Source organism: Ovis canadensis, chromosome 1 (assembly GCF_042477335.2).
Source record: "Ovis canadensis isolate MfBH-ARS-UI-01 breed Bighorn chromosome 1, ARS-UI_OviCan_v2, whole genome shotgun sequence".
NCBI classification, from domain to species: domain Eukaryota; kingdom Metazoa; phylum Chordata; class Mammalia; order Artiodactyla; family Bovidae; genus Ovis; species Ovis canadensis.
In genome coordinates, this window is record NC_091245.1 from 3768628 (window position 1) to 3784856 (window position 16229).

At 54.2% G+C, this 16229-nt stretch overlaps 1 protein-coding gene and 1 long non-coding RNA gene across 3 annotated transcripts; both read left to right on the plus strand.

The window, feature by feature from the left end:
* Window positions 1-3562: 3562 nt before the first annotated feature.
* HES6 (hes family bHLH transcription factor 6) lies at window positions 3563-5352 on the plus strand. 2 transcript variants are annotated; one of them, XM_069542757.1, is made up of 4 exons: window positions 3563-3803; window positions 3891-3977; window positions 4068-4149; window positions 4372-5352. In XM_069542757.1, exons 1-4 carry the CDS (start codon window positions 3723-3725, stop codon window positions 4797-4799), a joined length of 678 nt encoding a protein of 225 aa, XP_069398858.1. In that variant the 5' UTR covers window positions 3563-3722; the 3' UTR covers window positions 4800-5352. The 2 variants fall into 2 exon arrangements, with proteins under 2 accessions (XP_069398858.1, XP_069398941.1); XM_069542840.1 differs by having other exon boundaries at window positions 3622-3803; window positions 4068-4109.
* Window positions 5353-7572: 2220 nt separating this feature from the next.
* On the plus strand, window positions 7573-14945 carry LOC138414993 (uncharacterized). Its single transcript, XR_011247047.1, has 3 exons — window positions 7573-8250; window positions 9802-9901; window positions 10785-14945. It is a non-coding gene; the product is annotated as an uncharacterized lncRNA (long non-coding RNA).
* Window positions 14946-16229: the final 1284 nt, after the last annotated feature.

Consider the following 16229-nt stretch of genomic DNA (forward strand, 5'->3'; position numbering starts at 1 on the left):
CTGTTGGGCTCTGTCTTTGGATATGGGGATCAAAGAGCCCAAATGCTCAGGAAGTCTGCGCTCAGGCAACCTTTGAAGGTGGGCTCAGTCCAAGCGACAAATGGCAGGAGGTGGGTCTGCTAGGGGAGGCCATGTACAAGGAGAGAGAAAGGGCGTGCTGGTCCTGAGACGGGGCAGCCGGGTTTCTGGGAGGGAGAGGCCAGGCCCGCCAGCCAGTGGGCCCACTAAAGGAAACAGGCTGGCTTCAAAGATGAGGCCTTGGGCAACTTCCAATCTAGCTGGAAGGATTTTGCTGGAGGAGGATTTTGCTGACTCACACACCCTACACTATGGCGGTGATTTAGTCGCTCAGTCGTGTCCAGCTCTTTGCAACCCCGTGGACTGTAGCCTGCCAGGCTCCTCTGTCCAGAGGATTCTCCAGGCAAGAATCCTGGAGTGAGCTGTCATTTCTTTCTCCAACCCTACTCTATACTTGTGCTTTTTGTCCCAAGGCTACTTAGACTGAGGTATGTCCCAGCACTGAATCCTCTTTCCTTCAGTTCTAGTCAGCATTCCTCAAGGCCCCCCGACCCCATGTAAGATCAGGCTTTGGAGATCCTTAGCCCTTGCTCAACCATCTTCTCGTGACAACTGTCACCTGTCTTGTTTTCACAAAGTTAGCTCTATATCCTACGACCACCATTAAGCCTTTTCTATCAATCTACAGAAAGACACAATGACGTAGTGACTTTCGCTCACTCGTAGACTGACTCTAAATCTTGAAACGCTATGAGCCATATTACCCTGTTGTGACTGTGAAAGAATTGGCTACTGAGCCAAGTAAGTACTAAGGTTACATTTCTCTCCTTGGGCAGCTTTTTGTTTTTCCCAGGGTTCTGAGTTGCCTTTCATTTCTTGTTTGCACCGTTGGCCTTTATCACTCTTCCTGCACTTCCAGTTCCCCATCGGCCTTCCCCAGAACCCCGATCATCCTGTTCCAATATAAAGTGCTTATCCTGGAGAGCATTCTAAAATACTCGTTTGATCTTATTCAAACAATACAGTCAATAATGGGAGGGCTAAGAGTCAAGAGTGTAACAAACATCACCGAGTTGGTTTTCCCATATCTGAGTTCCTCAAAGTAGGGCAACTTAACTGCCATTCCTGGGCGTGGGGGTGGGATCTTGCTCCCTGGGGTGCTGTCTAAATGGTGAAGAAAAGTGAAGTTCCAGGCCAGCTATGGGGTCTCTCCAGTTCTACTACTCAAGCCCCTCTCGCGCTCTGTCCGGCCCTCCACTATAGGAGGGGGAAGGGCAGTCAAGCTTCTGATCAGGCAGGGGAGGATGGGAGAACAAGAGCTAAGCTTTCTCCCCCATGGCTTATGAGGGAGACCGGGAAGCACACAGAGCGTTTGAAGGAGAGGAGCAGGTTCCTTCCCTGGGTGAGCAATGCAGGGCGGGGAGTGCATCAGCACCCTGCTCAGAAAAGCAAAGAGACAGCCAAGTGAGGACCAGCAGAAGGGCTGCCCAGGGAGGCCCCGAGTCCCAGAGCCCCTACCCACCCAGGGCTCACAGAGGTGAGCTGGCCTTGCTTGTGCTTAGTCGCTCAGTGGCGTCCAGCTCCTTGTACAGAGCCCCCAGACTGTAGCCCACCAGGCTCCTCTGTCCATGGAATTCTCCAGGCAAGAGTACTGGAGTGGGTTGCCATTCCCTTCCCCAGGGGATCTTCCAGAGCAGGGGATCAACCCCGAGTCTCCTGTGTCTCCTGCATTGGCAGGAGGGTTCTTTACCTACAGAGCCACCTTTGGGAACCATCAGAGCTCTCAAGCTTGTCCTATTGTGGAGATCCCTCTGGTGGGGAACCTGAAGTAAAGTAGACACCGGAGGGCTGCCAGAGCCATCTTCAGATAGTGGGGGGCCCAGGTAGGCGTCTGCAGCCCAGTCCTGCCACCCGGCCACCCTGCTGTCCCTGGATGTTTCTTTCTTCTGCTTCCTCCAGCTAGGCTCCAGACACTCCATCTTCCCTCCCAGCCCAGGGCTTCTGCTTCACCAGGCTCTGTGTTGGGGTCCTGGTTAGAGCACCCCTAGCCAAGGATGCTTATAACCTGGAGGGGCGCAGAACCAGACCCTGATGGTCCCAGTCCCGGGAGGGAAGCAGCCGGCCCTCCCACCGGGAAGATGGAAAGGGAGCTGGGGCCTGAACCGCAGGGAAGGAGTCCTTTAAGGGAGATCCCAGGCGCTCGAGGTGTAAGGCTCTCTGTGTGCCCGGTACAAGCCCTGGCCGCCTGAAGGCAAATTGGTATCCCGGCTTTGCCAGGAGAGCGCGTGGACCTAGGCCTTCGGCGCTGGGGCCAGGCTGGGGCCCCCAGGGTGCCGCCCCACCGCCCACGCCCCCCACCCTCAAAGAGGCCGGGCTGGCAGATGGGCGGCCGGCCCTGGGGGTGGCGGTCGTCTGGCGGACGCAGGCGCACCCACCCCCGCGCCCGCCCTGGTGACAAAGCGGCCGAGACAAAGGCGCGGCCAACACCTGTCGCTCTTGGCTGGGCTGCCGCTTTTCTCTGCCGAAGCGGCTGCAGCTGCCAACTGTCACGGGCATCAAGTTACGGGGCCCAGACGGCGGCCTCCGCCAGCCCGGCGAGGGGGGGGAGGGAGGGGGAGAGCCGGGGGGAGAGGGAGCCCCGGGGCTGGGCAGGGGGGCCGGGCCGAACGGAAGGGGGTGTGGGGCCAGGGAGGGCAGGATGGGGCAGGGCGAGCTTGGGTTGCGGACGGGGGGTGGGAGGGGGTGCGGGGGTGAGAACCAGATAATGTCGGGGGTGGGCGGGGGAGGGAAGGCCGGGCGGCGGTGGGTATACTGAGGGAGGAGAGGGAGGGGGAAAGGAAGGTGAAAGGGGGTCGGGGAGCGGAGGGGCCGAGCAGGAGATGGGAGGGCGATGAGGACCAGGAAAGGACCAAGGACTAGAGAAGGAGGTCCGAGAGATGGAGCCGTGGAGGGCGGGCCTGCGGACCCCGCCCCACTAGGAGCCCCGAGGGGGCTGCAGGCGGCGCTGAGACCCTGGTATCAGGGCCCACAAGTCCGCTAGAAACGCGAGGGGCAGGGGCTCGCTCCCACCGCTGCTGCCCTTAGGGCCCTCACCTCCCTGGGACTCTGCAGCCTCCCCAGACCGGACCTGTGGCTCCCTCCAGCTTCGGAGACCGCGGTCTTTGCTGCGGCTCTAGCCTCTGGGACCCCAGCACGCGCGCTGAAGGGTCCCTCTCCTGTGGCATCTTAGGTGAAGGGAGTCAAGCGCGAACGGATGGATGAACGGATGGGCGCGCTCCTGCTCGCGCGCTCAGCAGACCTGGGCGACCGGTTCAGGGTCGGAAGGGAAACCAGCGCACCCGGGGCCATAGCCCTCGGGGTCATCGCCCCCTCGGGTGCCCACTCCCCCTCGCCAACGCGGGGGTTGCTCGGAGGCCCGGCTGGGCTTTCTCCCCGCACCCACCAAGTCCCCGGCTGCAGGCCACGCCCCGCCAGCTGCTGGCCGACCCCGGCGGCGGGGCCGGACAAAGCGGGCCTCTGCCATTGGCCCGCACAAGCAATTGGCGTATTGAGATGCAAATAAGGTGCTATAAAAGGAGCGGGATCGGGTGCTGGTGCGGAGACTCCGCGGAAGACGCAAGGGGGCGAGGGCGGCGGCTTCGGGCTTTGCGCGGCGAGGGGCGCGCTCGCTTGTAGCGCTCGCCGGGCTCCCGGCGGTGCGCGTCATGGCTCCGCTCCTGGCGCCGGGCCGGGACCGCGCGGGCCGGGAGGATGAGGACGGCTGCGAGGCGCGCGGGGACCGCAAGGTGCTGGTTGTATCCGCGGATCGGCGAGGGAGCGGGCGGGCTCGGGGGTCCACGCAGGGCCGGGACTCAATTTCTCGCTTCCCGCAGGCCCGGAAGCCCCTGGTGGAGAAGAAGCGGCGCGCGCGGATCAACGAGAGCCTGCAGGAGCTGCGGCTGCTGCTGGCGGGCGCCGAGGTGAGGCCAGCGGGGTCGAGGGTGGGAAGTGTCCAGGGTCTGCGGGCCCGCGGGCCGGCCTCGCCTCACCTCCCCTCCCCTGCGGCGCAGGTGCAGGCCAAGCTGGAGAACGCCGAGGTGCTCGAGCTCACGGTGCGGCGCGTGCAGGGCGCGCTGCGGGGCCGGGCGCGCGGTGAGTGGCGGCCGGGAGCGCGGCGGGCGGGGGTCGTGGTGGGGCGCGTTCGCCCGGCCTGTCGCGGCGCGGCTCCACTGAGGACTTCCCTGGCCCGGGGCAGGGGGCGCCCCCCGCGTCTCCTGGGTGAGCTTCGTTCCCGCGGGCCGGGCGGGCCGGGCCACAGCGGTCGCGGCTCACGGGACCCGGCGCGGCTCTCTCCCCCGCCATCTCCGAGCGCAGAGCGCGAGCAGCTGCAAGCGGAAGCCAGCGAGCGCTTCGCCGCCGGCTATATCCAGTGCATGCACGAAGTGCACACGTTCGTGTCCACGTGCCAGGCCATCGACGCTACCGTCGCCGCCGAGCTCCTGAACCACCTGCTCGAGTCCATGCCGCTGCGCGAGGGCAGCAGCTTCCGCGATCTGCTGGGGGACGCCCTGTCCGCGCCGCCCGCAGCCCCGGGGCGGAGCAACTGGCTCGTAGGAGGCGCCCTGGAGTCCCCCCTGCCCAGCCCCCGGGTCTCCGGGGAGGACCAGTCCTCAGACCTAGAGGAGGTCCCCGAGGTTGAACTGAGCCGGGCCGCGCCTGCCGAGGGGACGGACTCGGTGCCCGCAGCCCAGGGCAGCCTAACCGCTGCCCGCTTGGCCCAGAGTGTCTGGAGGCCTTGGTGACCAACGCCAACCTGGGGCCTGCGAGATGGGCCCTGCCTTCCCAGGTTCCGTTCCTTCCTCCCTGGGGTCCAGATGTGGCGGGCAGGGTTCTGGATATTTCCCGGTCCTGCTGTTCAGTCCCGCATAACCAGTCCAGCCAGGCCCCTTTTTACTAGCGGGAAGAATGTTTAAGCATTCCCCAGCCCCAGCCCTCTGGTGGGTGGAGGGAGGGAGCTACAGGCGGGAGGAGAAATCTTGTAGGGCTCCCAGGGTTCTCTGGGATTGGCCTGCCCCAGACTTCTCAGGCGCCCTGTGGGTCTGGGGGCAGAGGTGATGCAACGGAGCTGAGCCTCTCCTGGGTGCTGGGCACTAGTGTCCTGGCAGAAGGAGACCTCAGGACCTGGCAGCCCTGGCCATTCAGCCAGGACACGGGGGAGGCATTCTGCAGGACTGCCCAGAGCTGCCACAGAGAAGCAGAGTTCTCCGTGTGTCTTGCATTTAGCACACTTGATCTTGTGTATTAGGTTGCCATCGATGGTTACAATTGTGTTAAATAAAGCATTCTGGAGACATAGTTACCCTTCTGAAGTATTGCTGAATGCTGTGGTGTCATTAAGGTGTCAGTCAAATGCAGAAATACAAAGCCAAGCACATTTTCCCCACATCTAATGTCATGAGTGGATTTAAAACTTCTCACTGTCAACAAACAAAGAAGGGTGGAGGCGATGGTGATGGACGCCCCATGGTGCATCTCGTGGTGGACAGTGCTTCCACTTCGCTATGACCAGGCCATTCCAGGTGGGTTTCCCCTGTAGGTCCTTGGACCTGGCTTGCTCTCCCCGGGAACTGTGTGTGTTCCTGGTGATGGAAACTCAAGCATGGAGTTTGTCTCGAGTCACTAAGGAGAAAGGAAACGGCTGGTTCCCAGACCATTCCCTTGTTTGTGAACTTCCGGGAATAAAACTGATACCTGACTGCTAGCCACATGGTGTGGAAGTTTCTTTCAGAAGCCTGTTGGGTCCATGAGTGTGGTGCAGACATCTGTCCACTTAGGTGATTACTTTTCTCTACTGAAGTGCGAGCTTCCCCATTGCCAGTGACCTCAGGGACACAGAGACCCACCCAGTTCATGGCCCAGGCAGTTTGGACTTCAGGCCAAATTGAGCCCAGAAGGTCAGCAACCCTGGAAAGAGGGATACAGGCAACTGGGGTGTAGGGAGCCCACCCTCTTGGGCTGGGTCAGGGCCTGCAGGTCATGTGGTCGGCTGATCGCAGTCCCTGCCACAAGGAGCCCAGCTGCCACATCTCCTGCCCCAGAACCCCAAGCTTATTCTTGTTCTCTCTTAGGGTTGGCAGTGCCCAGGCCTAGTCAAGGGGTGACAGTTTAGGATTCACACCTAGGTCTCCTGTCCAGTGTATATCTTTGCTTTAAAACGTCTCTCCCTGGAGCTTCCCTGGTGATCCAGTGGTTAAGACTCTGTGCTTGCAACAATGGGGGCACAGGTTCAATTCTTGGTTGGGGAACTAAGATCCCAAATGATGTGTGTGGTCAAAAATAATAATAAAAATCAGTTCACTTGCTCAGTCATGTCTGACTTCGTGACGCCATGGACTGCAGCACGCCAGGCCTCCCTGACCATCACCAACTCCTGGAGTTTACCCAAAGTCGTGTCCATCGAGTCAGTGATGCCATCCAACCATCTCATCCTCTGTCGTCCCCTTCTCCTCCTGCCTTCAATCTTTCCCAGCATCAGGGTCTTTTCAAATGAGTCGGTTCTTTGCATCCGGTGGCCAAAGGATTGGAGTTTCAGCGTCAGTATCAGCCCTTCCAATGAATATTCAGGACTGATTTCCTTTAGGATAGACTGGTTGGATCTCCTTGCAGTTCGAGGGACTCTCAAGAGTCTTCACCACCACAGTTCAAAAGCATCAATTCTTCAGCTCCTAGCTTCCTTTATAGTCCAACTCTCACATCCATATATGACCACTGGAAAAACAATAGCTTTGACTAGACGGACCTTTGTTGGCAAAGTAATGTCTCTGCTTTTTAATATGCTGTCTAGGTTGGTCGTACCTTTTCTTCCAGGGAGCGAGCGTTTTTTAATTTCACGGCTGCAGTCACCATCTGCAGTGATTTTGAAGCCCCCCCCCCCCCCAAAATAAAGTCTGTCACTGTTCCCATTGTTTCCCCATCCATTTGCCATGAAGTGATGGGACCATATGCCATGATCTCAGTTTTCTGAATGTTGAGTTCAGAAATGTTCCCTGTCACTCCTGCCCAGTAAGCCCATCTGGTCCATTTGGTTACATCCAAGTGCCCTCGAGCTCAAGTCCATTTCCATCCTGTTGGTCTCCCTGCATTCTCCTCAATGTTGACACTTAGACGTGAGATAGGCATCACAAATCACCGCCGAAAAACTACTGATTTCCACCCCCCACCCTCCCGAAAGGCGTTTGGAGGCGCCCTGCTGTTGGACGCTGGAGCTCAGAGATGTTCGAAGGCCCTGGAGGCGCTCGGAGGTATTCTGGAAGCACCCGGAGGTTCTCGGAGGCGCTCGGAGGTATTCGGGTAGCACCCGGAGCTCGGAGGCATTCGGGAAGCACCCGGAGGCGCTCGGATGTATTCGGGAAGCACCCGGAGGCGCTCGGATGTATTCGGGAAGCGCTCGTAGGAGCTCGGACGCTTTCGGAGCTTTTGGAGGCGCCAGGCTCTTGGCCACGCCCCCGCCACGCCGTCACGCTCACGCGGTGAGTTCTGGAAAATGTAGTTCCAGCCCTCTAATCTTCCTTTCCCAGAGGATCCTGCAGGCAGTGTCAGAACTACGACTCCCAGGGGCCTCTGCGGCCTGGTGGCCCTCCCCCCGCTGCCTCCAGCTCCGGGTTCGTCCTTCCCGAACCCAGCGAACCCAACGAACCCAACGGTGCCCAGGCGTCTCGCGCCGTCGGTTAAGCGGCTCTTTGGTCAGCAGAGGCTGGGCTGCGGTCCTTTCCGCCGCCCCGGGACCAGGAAAGGGAGCGATGAAGGCGCCGGCGCCCCGCCGCTCGGGCCTTCCACCCGCGACTCCAGCTCAGGGTCCCCGAACACTTCGGGCCACCAGGAGACCTGGCCGTCGGGAGTGTTAAAAGCGCCCCGGCCTCTCGGAAAGTGCGACCAAAGCCGACAGCGACTGGTGTCGAGGAAGAAGGGGGTCGTTTCAGGCTGTGTCATGGAAGCAGTTTTCTCGAGTAGGAAAGACGAATCTTACAGACCGTCTCGTGACCGCGCCTCCGCTCTGCCCAGCGTTCACTCCACAGTTGCAGTGAGCACCTGTTATGTGCAACGATCACAGAGATGAGGCCGACCAGAGCCTTACTGTCGAGGAACTGGACAAACAAGAACCCACAGAGGCCCCAGGCTGCTAAAATACATCCCAGAGGTCGACAAAGGCGGTGCCTGGTTAAAAAGCAGCCAGAGGAATGCAGAGCTCATCAGGTTCTTAAAGACAGTTCCTGGGCTTAAGTGGGTCTGAAAGGAGGAGGCTTTTAGCTCCTCTTGGGAGCGCCCAGGCTTTTCTCCTCTTCCATCCCGGTACAAAAAGTTGCCCGCCGGCCCCTCCCCACAAAGGTGGTAACTCTGGCCGTATCCGTTCTGCGCCTAGTTGTCATTCTGCCCCTCTGTTGTCGGCAGATGACACGCAGGCACCATCTTCGTCTCCCCTGCAGATCCTGCCCCAGCTTAACCTGGGGAAACTGTGTATGTCTCCTAGACATCTCAGTCAATGGCCAGGCCATGCTCTCTGTCACCCCTGACAGCTCCATCCCAGGAAATTTGTTCAGACTTCATTGGGTCTCTCCTAGTTAACTGTCTGCCTGTTTCTTCCTTCACAGGTTTCTTGAGAACAGTCTTCATTCTTCAACTTTTTTTCATTTTCTCACCTGCTTGCTGCTAACAAAATTTCAGTTTTCTGTTTCCCACCATTCTACTGGCAGTCTCTGGAGAAGTCCTAAATGTTAGAGCATCCGACACTATCAAGAATGTCATTCTTACGACACTGTTCTCTGTCTAGTTTTTCCTCTTTGCCCATTCCTTCTCAGGCTGTAGACAGGGCTGTTCTCTGCAGCCCACATCTTCCTTGGACTTGCTGCTCTGTGGTCTCCCTGACTTCTCCCAGTCCTTTCTGCAGCTCCAGTCACATGGGGTCACAGAGCCAGACACGACTGAGCGGCTAAGCACAGCGCACAGCATTCTAGTGGCTAAAGTTTCTTAAGTTTATACTGTAATGAGGAAGACAGACAAATACATGCTCTGGCAGATGGTGTGTTCGTGCCAAGAAAAATTATAAATCAGGTCATGGGGACGGGGCGTTATGGTGCGGAAGCAGGGTGCAGATTTCGGTAAGTTGATTCTAGAGGACTCCTCTCTCTGTAGTTTGTGTTTTGAGAGGAGAATGGATGATTTTCATGGATGGCAAAAGCCAGTGGCTGTCCTGGGAAGGAGTGGGTTAGGGTTCAAATGGCTTTAACAATAGCACTGGCCTTGCTTTGCGCATGAAGTGCGACCGTGGGAGCAAAGAAAGAAAGTGAAGTTGCTCAGTCATGTCTGACTCTTTGTGACCCCGTGGACTGTAACCTCCCAGCCTCCTCCGTCCATGGGATTTTCCAGGCAAGAGTACTAGAGTGGGTTGCCATTTCCCTCTCCAGGGCATCTTCCCCACCCAGGGGTCCAACCCGAGTCTCCTGCACTGCAGGCAGACGCTTCACCGTCTGAGCCACCGGGGAAGCCTGGTGGGAGCAAATCCCTTACAAATCCCCTTTCTGTCCCCACTCGCCCCTCTGCCCCTCCCTGTTTTGCCTCCCTTCTTTCTTTTCCTGCCTCTTCCGTCCTCCTCTTCCCTCTTGTCCTCCCATTCTTTGGACTCTCGCGCCTCGCCTCTGCTCCAGCCTCTCCCCCAGCCTTCCTTCTCCCAGCATGGGGTGGGCTTGGCTGGGGGCGGCTGTGCGCCTCCAGGCCGCGTGACGCTCCCTCCCTGCCCCTCCGCCGCAGGCTCTGAGCGCCTGGCTTCCCGGGAAGGCGTCTGGGCTGCTGCAGTCCCCCTGCCGTGAGGGCTTCAGGGCCACCGAGGACACATGCCGACGGTACCCAGGTGAGCCCCGGGGAGGCAGGAGGAGAGCCGCAGGAGGCATGGGGGTCCGCACCCCGTCTCTGACCCCCTGCGCACAGGCCGGCCTGCTGGTCCTGACTCGGATGGGTAAACAGGGGCCGCTGCCCCGTGGACACCGCTGAGGGGCAGGGGAGCCCCTAGTGCAGGAGCGCAGGGTCCGCTGGTTGTGCTTGGCCCAGGTCAGGAGGGAGAAACACACTTCGCCTGTGAGCTGGCACGTGGGCACAGATGGGACCCTCACCACTGCAAGTGGGCCACAAAGCTGGAAGCCCTGGCGGAGCCCAGCTCTGCGCGCTTTGTGCGTTTCCTCGCGTGGACCCAGTCTGTAGCCAGGCCTCCCCACCAGGCCCCTCCGCAGGCCAAGGAGGGTCCAGGGTGGAGGGGCAGGAGGCACCCCCTGCTTTGGAGAAGCTGAAAACGAGTCTCAGGGGCAGCCTGCACCCTGTGAGCGGGAGGAGGGCAGATGATCGTACCACGTGCAGGGGGGTGGGGGCTTGCCCTTAAGGAAAATGTGGTTTTGGAGGAGCAGACACTTCTTGAGCATTAGTGTCTGAGAAACAAACGCCATGGGAGAAGAACAGGAAAGCTGGGGGTTTGAGAAAAGGTGCGGTGGCCTCTGACAGCAGGCTCCTGAAGGAAGGCTTCCTGGAGGAGGTGGCCTGGGAGCCCTGCAGGATGGGTGGAGGACTTTCCTGTGGGAATCTGGTCCCCACGGCTGGAGAACCAGGAGGGTCCGAGGAGAGGGGCCGGAATAGAGCACAAGGGCCCCTCCCTTGGGGGGGTAGGCTTGGGGGCGCCCTCCCGGAGCCTCCTCACCTCCCTGCCGCCTCCTTTCAGCCTCCCTGCATTACCTCTCCTCCTCCAGCAGCTTCCTGGAGCAGCCCCCAGGCAGTTGGAAGGCTGGGCAGACTCCCACGCGGTCCAGTCCCCACGCGCCCCCTGCCTTCCCTGGGTCCTGGAGCAGGGAGCTCACAGCACAGAGGATGAGACAGCGGTCTGTTGTCCCAGCGCATGGCAGCACCACGCAGCTCTGTTATCTCAGTTTCTGGGGGTCGGGGATGGAGCCAAGACCAGCAGGGCCTTCGGCCTCGAGGTCTCGCGAGGCTGCACCTGGGTGTCGGTAGGGACTGTGGCCTGTGCACAGGCTCCACCTGGAGGGTCCAGGCACACTCACGTTGGCAGGATTTGGTTCCTCACAAGCTACTGGGGGAGCGTCATCCTTTTCTGCATTTTGCTGGAGGGCTCACTCCGTTCTTGGCCACATGGGCCTCTTCAGAGCGCACCTCCCCGGGGGGCAGGGCCCCGTGACCCCTTTCTGCAATGGCAGCTTGTCCCTCTGTGCTGTTAGATTCCACTTAACCCTGAGGGCCCTTGCAGGGTGCTCGTCCAGTGGGGGCCCCTGGGGGCGACACCCCTGCCCCACTCTGTGCTCTTCCTACCGTCCCCCAGGCCTGGGTCTCCAGAGATGGTCATACTGTGTCCAGTGTGACAATTGTGTGTTTTTCTCTCGTTTTAGAAACTGTAGCCTGGGCTGTCATGCCCTGAGATAGATGTACCCAGAGAGTTGTAGGGTGCGCTGTGGTCACTGTTCTGTCCACGCCGCCCCTGCGACAGCCCTCCCTGAGCCTCTGCTTACGAGGCTTTCCAACCTCCTCCGGGACATGGAGCCACTTTCCTTATGCTCAGGAGTTGTTTGCATTTTTAGCAGAGCAGGATCAGGCGCCCCCCCCACCCGCACCCCCCCCCACCCGCACCCCCCCCCCACCCGCACCCCCCCCCCACCCCGTCTCCGTGGAGTGGAGGAGCAACGGGAAATCCGAGAAGGGAGTGTAGGGGCCCCCACAAGCCACACAGTCAAGGCTTGAACCACAGCTAAATCTCGGTGTTGGTGAGAGCCTGGGAAGAGCCGCTGTGGAGGCCTGGGCGCCCCTGGTGCCCCAGGAGGCCGAGCCAGGGGGGCTGGGCGAGGTAGGGTGGCCCCAGGCCCATGGTGTCCCGATGCTGCAGCCACCCAGCCACTGTCTGGTGTCCCCTGGCTAGGGCCCGCTGGGAGCTGGCGCCTTGGGCTGCTCTTCTGTTTGTGGGCTGTGTAATAAACGGAAGTTAAAAAGGACTGGCTCATTCTTTACCGGCAAACCTGCCAACCTTGACTGCCCTGGCTTGACACGAGGGAAGGAAGAAGGGGAGGGGAGACGGGAAGAAGGGCCCCAGGCCCCGCCCCTCGCCACCCCTCCCCTGGGCCGGCCCTGGGTCCTGCTTTCTGGTCCTGCTTATCCTCCCAGGCTCCATCCAGCTCTTGGGGTTTGACCACTCCACTCTGGGGACACTGTGGCCCAGCCCTGCCCCCCTGGAGACACTCGGGTAAGGGGATCCGGGCTCACTCCCAGACCGGAGCAGCCCCCAGGTGGGCCAGCACTGGGAGCAAGAGGGAGAGGACTCAGCCCCTTTTTCCTCGACATCTTATGGAAATTTGCAAGCACAAAGTGGGATTTTTCACTACACACCTGCACACCCACTGGCGATGATCCCACTCAGCGTTTTACTAGACTGTTAATATCTAGGCAACCATCCTTTAATTCATTTAATTTTTGGTGCATTCAAAATCAATTTCAGCCTTAAATGTGCTTGCCCCTAGGTACATTAGCATGTACATCAGCTAGAGTTCATTACTGACAGTCTTTCAGTGTACAGCAGTGAAACGCCCAGCTTGAAGTGGACAGTCACTCTTTTGACAAGTGTATGCATTCTTGTAACTCAGACCCTTATTGAGATACCGAGCGTTCCCATCACCCCAGAAATTTCCCTCATGCTCCTTGCTGGTTGACCCCCAGTCCACTCGGAGGCAACTACTCAGTAACCTGCCTTGTGATACTGGTACAAAGTACGAAGTGAAGTCGTTCAGTCCTGTTCGCCTCTTTGTGATCCCATGGACTGTAGCCCACCAGTCTTCTTGTCCATGGAATTTTCCAGGCAAGAGTACTGGAGTGGGGTGCCATTTTCTTCTCCAGGGATCTTCCCAACCCAGGGATTGAACTCGGGTCTCCCCCCATTGCAGGCAGATGCTTTACCATCTGAGCGACCACAGATTTAATCCTGGAGCCTAAAGCAAAAGGGAATTATTTTTTAATGGCTAATATTTTGTTCCTAGAACACCGAAGTAGTTAAAGACCTGTTGAAAAATGAAAAGTAGATATATCAAAATAGTTTATTTATACAAAAAGCAACCGATAATCTTGCTTTCCTGGTTTTAGTGGAAACGAACTCAATATTTCCAAAGTCTACTACTTGTTTTTAAAGGAGAGAACTGCCATGCTAATTTCTTTTGATGAAGTGATCTTAATTTTTCATTTACTGCAGCTTACTGAAATGTTTTATAGGATGCCATGGTGACTGGGAATGCTAACAGCCTTCTCAAGGCCATGTCCAAATTGGAAAGTATTGCACTAAGCAAATTTGTGAATCAGCCTTAGAAGATGCAAGCACTATTTAATAAATAACTGATACTGCATGCTGCTTAAAACTATATCAGATGGATATATAGGACTTAAGGATATTTGAGTCAAGTAAGTGGCTGCTTTGTGTAAGAGGTATCCATAGAAAACTTTTCTCCATTTAAAAATTCAAAATGTAAGACACTTTAATTTTTCATATAATCATTTACAATGTGAAAATTAAGGCATCCATAATTTCTTTAATTTCCATTTGATATGCAGTTTTATAATTGACACTCATCTAGTGATTCATTTCCAATTTTTATACTTTAATTTTAAAATTCAAGTGCAGTATTGGTGACATAGAGGTGAGCATAGCTGCCTCCCATGAAGTGCAAGCAGTAGCCCATATCTTTTGCTAAGATTTCACATTAATCAAACATTGAAAGTTTGTTATTTCTAAGCAAAGGTACAGGCCTTCTGCTAAGCATACAACAATATATAGTCTTTTTTAAAAAATTGTATAGACATTAACTTTTACACTGGTTTAGAATAACATCCTACACAGATTGTATAAAATAATGCATTTGTGCCAAGATGCTTTTGATGTACGCTTTTCATGTAATATATATTTCAGTATAAGTGCCTTTGTATGTGAAATACCTTGTTTACATTTAATCTTTATCTTCTTGGGATATCTGGATGTGTTTTTAATGTAGGTTTTAGAACAGACATAAGAATATCCCATCTGCGCATCCATTTTTAAAACTTCACACACAAAATATATGTGTATATTATATGTATCCATATACATATATATAAATGCTAAAAGATGGTTAACATTTGATTTCCCAGGGGCAGCATTTTTGCTTATTTTTATGAGCTGAGGAAGCACAAATTTGGCATAATCATATTTTGGGGGAAAATGTCTTATAAACTCTTGTATAACATGCTATATTTTCTCCATTAGACTATATCTGGCCACAGGCATTTTAAATTTTATTTCCAACCTCTAATTTCATAAGCTAGACTTAGAAAGTTTCATCTTTCATTTCAGTCAAGTCAGTACAACTTACTTTATTGTTATGACATTGTTCTTAATGTGAGCAGAACTCGTGGTCAGACATGCTTGTTCACAATGGGCTACATCTTGTGTACAAGCAAAAAATAAAAAGTACTTGCTCCATTCTTGACAGTATTTCAGAACTCATGTGATTTGCTTGTAACATGATATACTTGTTTTGAATTTTATTAGACCAGGCACGTGGATTTCCAATAATTTCCTGTGATTCTCTTTAAGATTTAAATTGTTTTCTTCAAAGTGTAATATCTAAAATGACTCAATATACTGTGATTTTTGTTTCTTTGATTTTGTCATCTTCTGCAAAACATCATCTATTAAACTGTCAGTTTGAATATTTTTCAAAAACACTTCCCATTTTAGCATCACAATGAGACATCAAATTTTCAAGGTCACAGCTTTTGTTTAAATTTTTCTAATATTTGAAAACTTTTTGATGGTTCCAAAAATTTGGTTCTGTTGTATTATTGTGGGGAAACATTCATGAAAAATAAAGACACTTCTTGTGAATAAATGAACCAGTCACAGTGAATTTATTTGCCATTATAATAGAAAAAAAAGATTTGGAAGAATTGGCCATCATGTGAAATAGATTCTTTAAAATAGCTTCTCTAAAATATACCCTTTTCCTTTGTTGGGTCTGTGTTGTATTAAAACCATTTTTATTATCACAAAGTAGTAACCATAATATAAAACTATTAAAAATGTATTTCAAAATGGCATCTTCTTACTTTTGCTCACACTCACAAGTATCTGAAATTTCTAATATTTCTCTTTATTTCCCAAATAAGAATCTTTAACTCTGAATTTAATGGTAGTTCTGCTCCAATAATGTCAGTGTTAAGGAACCTTCTTTTTTAGTTGCTGGAATACTGTGTTTCTAGTCCAATTTGTAATTGTCTCCTATTAGTTTGATACATTTCTGCATATATTTTTCTTCTTTTCTGGAATATTACACTATTTGACTTGTAGATACTACAGATACCATGTTTGTCTAAAACAATTTAGTATACATTTAAAATATGTACTTAATGAATTATATAATTGTTACAAATATATTTATGTTAATATGAATTTTAATATTTCACAGGTAGGTATACATAAAGTTTTGTTTCAAAAATAGAGAAATCAATTGTATAGTCACTGTGGGAAACAGTTTGATAGTTTCCAGAAACTTACACTGAAACTACTTTATGATCTAGCAAGTCCACTCCAAGGCAAAACCCAAAAGAACTGAAAATAGGGACTCAAACCAATTCAGTTCAGTCGCTCAGTCATGTCCGACTCTTTGCAACCCCATGGACTGCAGCACACCAGGCTTCCCTGTCCATCACCAACTCCTGGAGCCAACTCAAACTCATGTCCATCGGGTCAGTAATGCCATCCAACCATCACATCCTCTGTCATCCCCTTCTCCCCCTGCCTTCAGTCTTTCCCAGCATCAGGGTCTTTTCAAAAATGAGTCAGTTCTTCCCATCAGGTGGCCAAAGTATTGGAGTTTCAGCTTCAACATCAGTCCTTCCAATGAATATTCAGAACTGATCTCCTTTAGGATGGACTGGTTGGATCTTCTTGCAGTCCAAGGGATTCTCAAGAGTCTTCTCCAACACCACAGTTCAAAAGCACCAATTCTTGGCACTCAGCTTTCTTCACAGTCCAACTCTCACATCCATACATGACCCCTGGAAAAAAAACCACAGCTTTGACTAGACGGACCTTTGTTGGCAAAGTAATGTCTCTGCTTTTGAATATGCTATCTAGGTTGGTCATAACTTTTCTTCCAAGGAGTAGGCGTCTT

Coding starts and splice junctions, on each gene's coding strand:
- HES6 (XM_069542757.1), top strand. CDS start 3,723: ATGGCTCCGCTCCTGGCGCCGGGCCGGGACCGCGCGGGCCGGGAGGAT. Junction 3,978..4,067: donor TGCTGCTGGCGGGCGCCGAG/GTGAGGCCAGCG, acceptor CCTGCGGCGCAG/GTGCAGGCCAAGCTGGAGAA. Junction 4,150..4,371: donor GCTGCGGGGCCGGGCGCGCG/GTGAGTGGCGGC, acceptor CTCCGAGCGCAG/AGCGCGAGCAGCTGCAAGCG.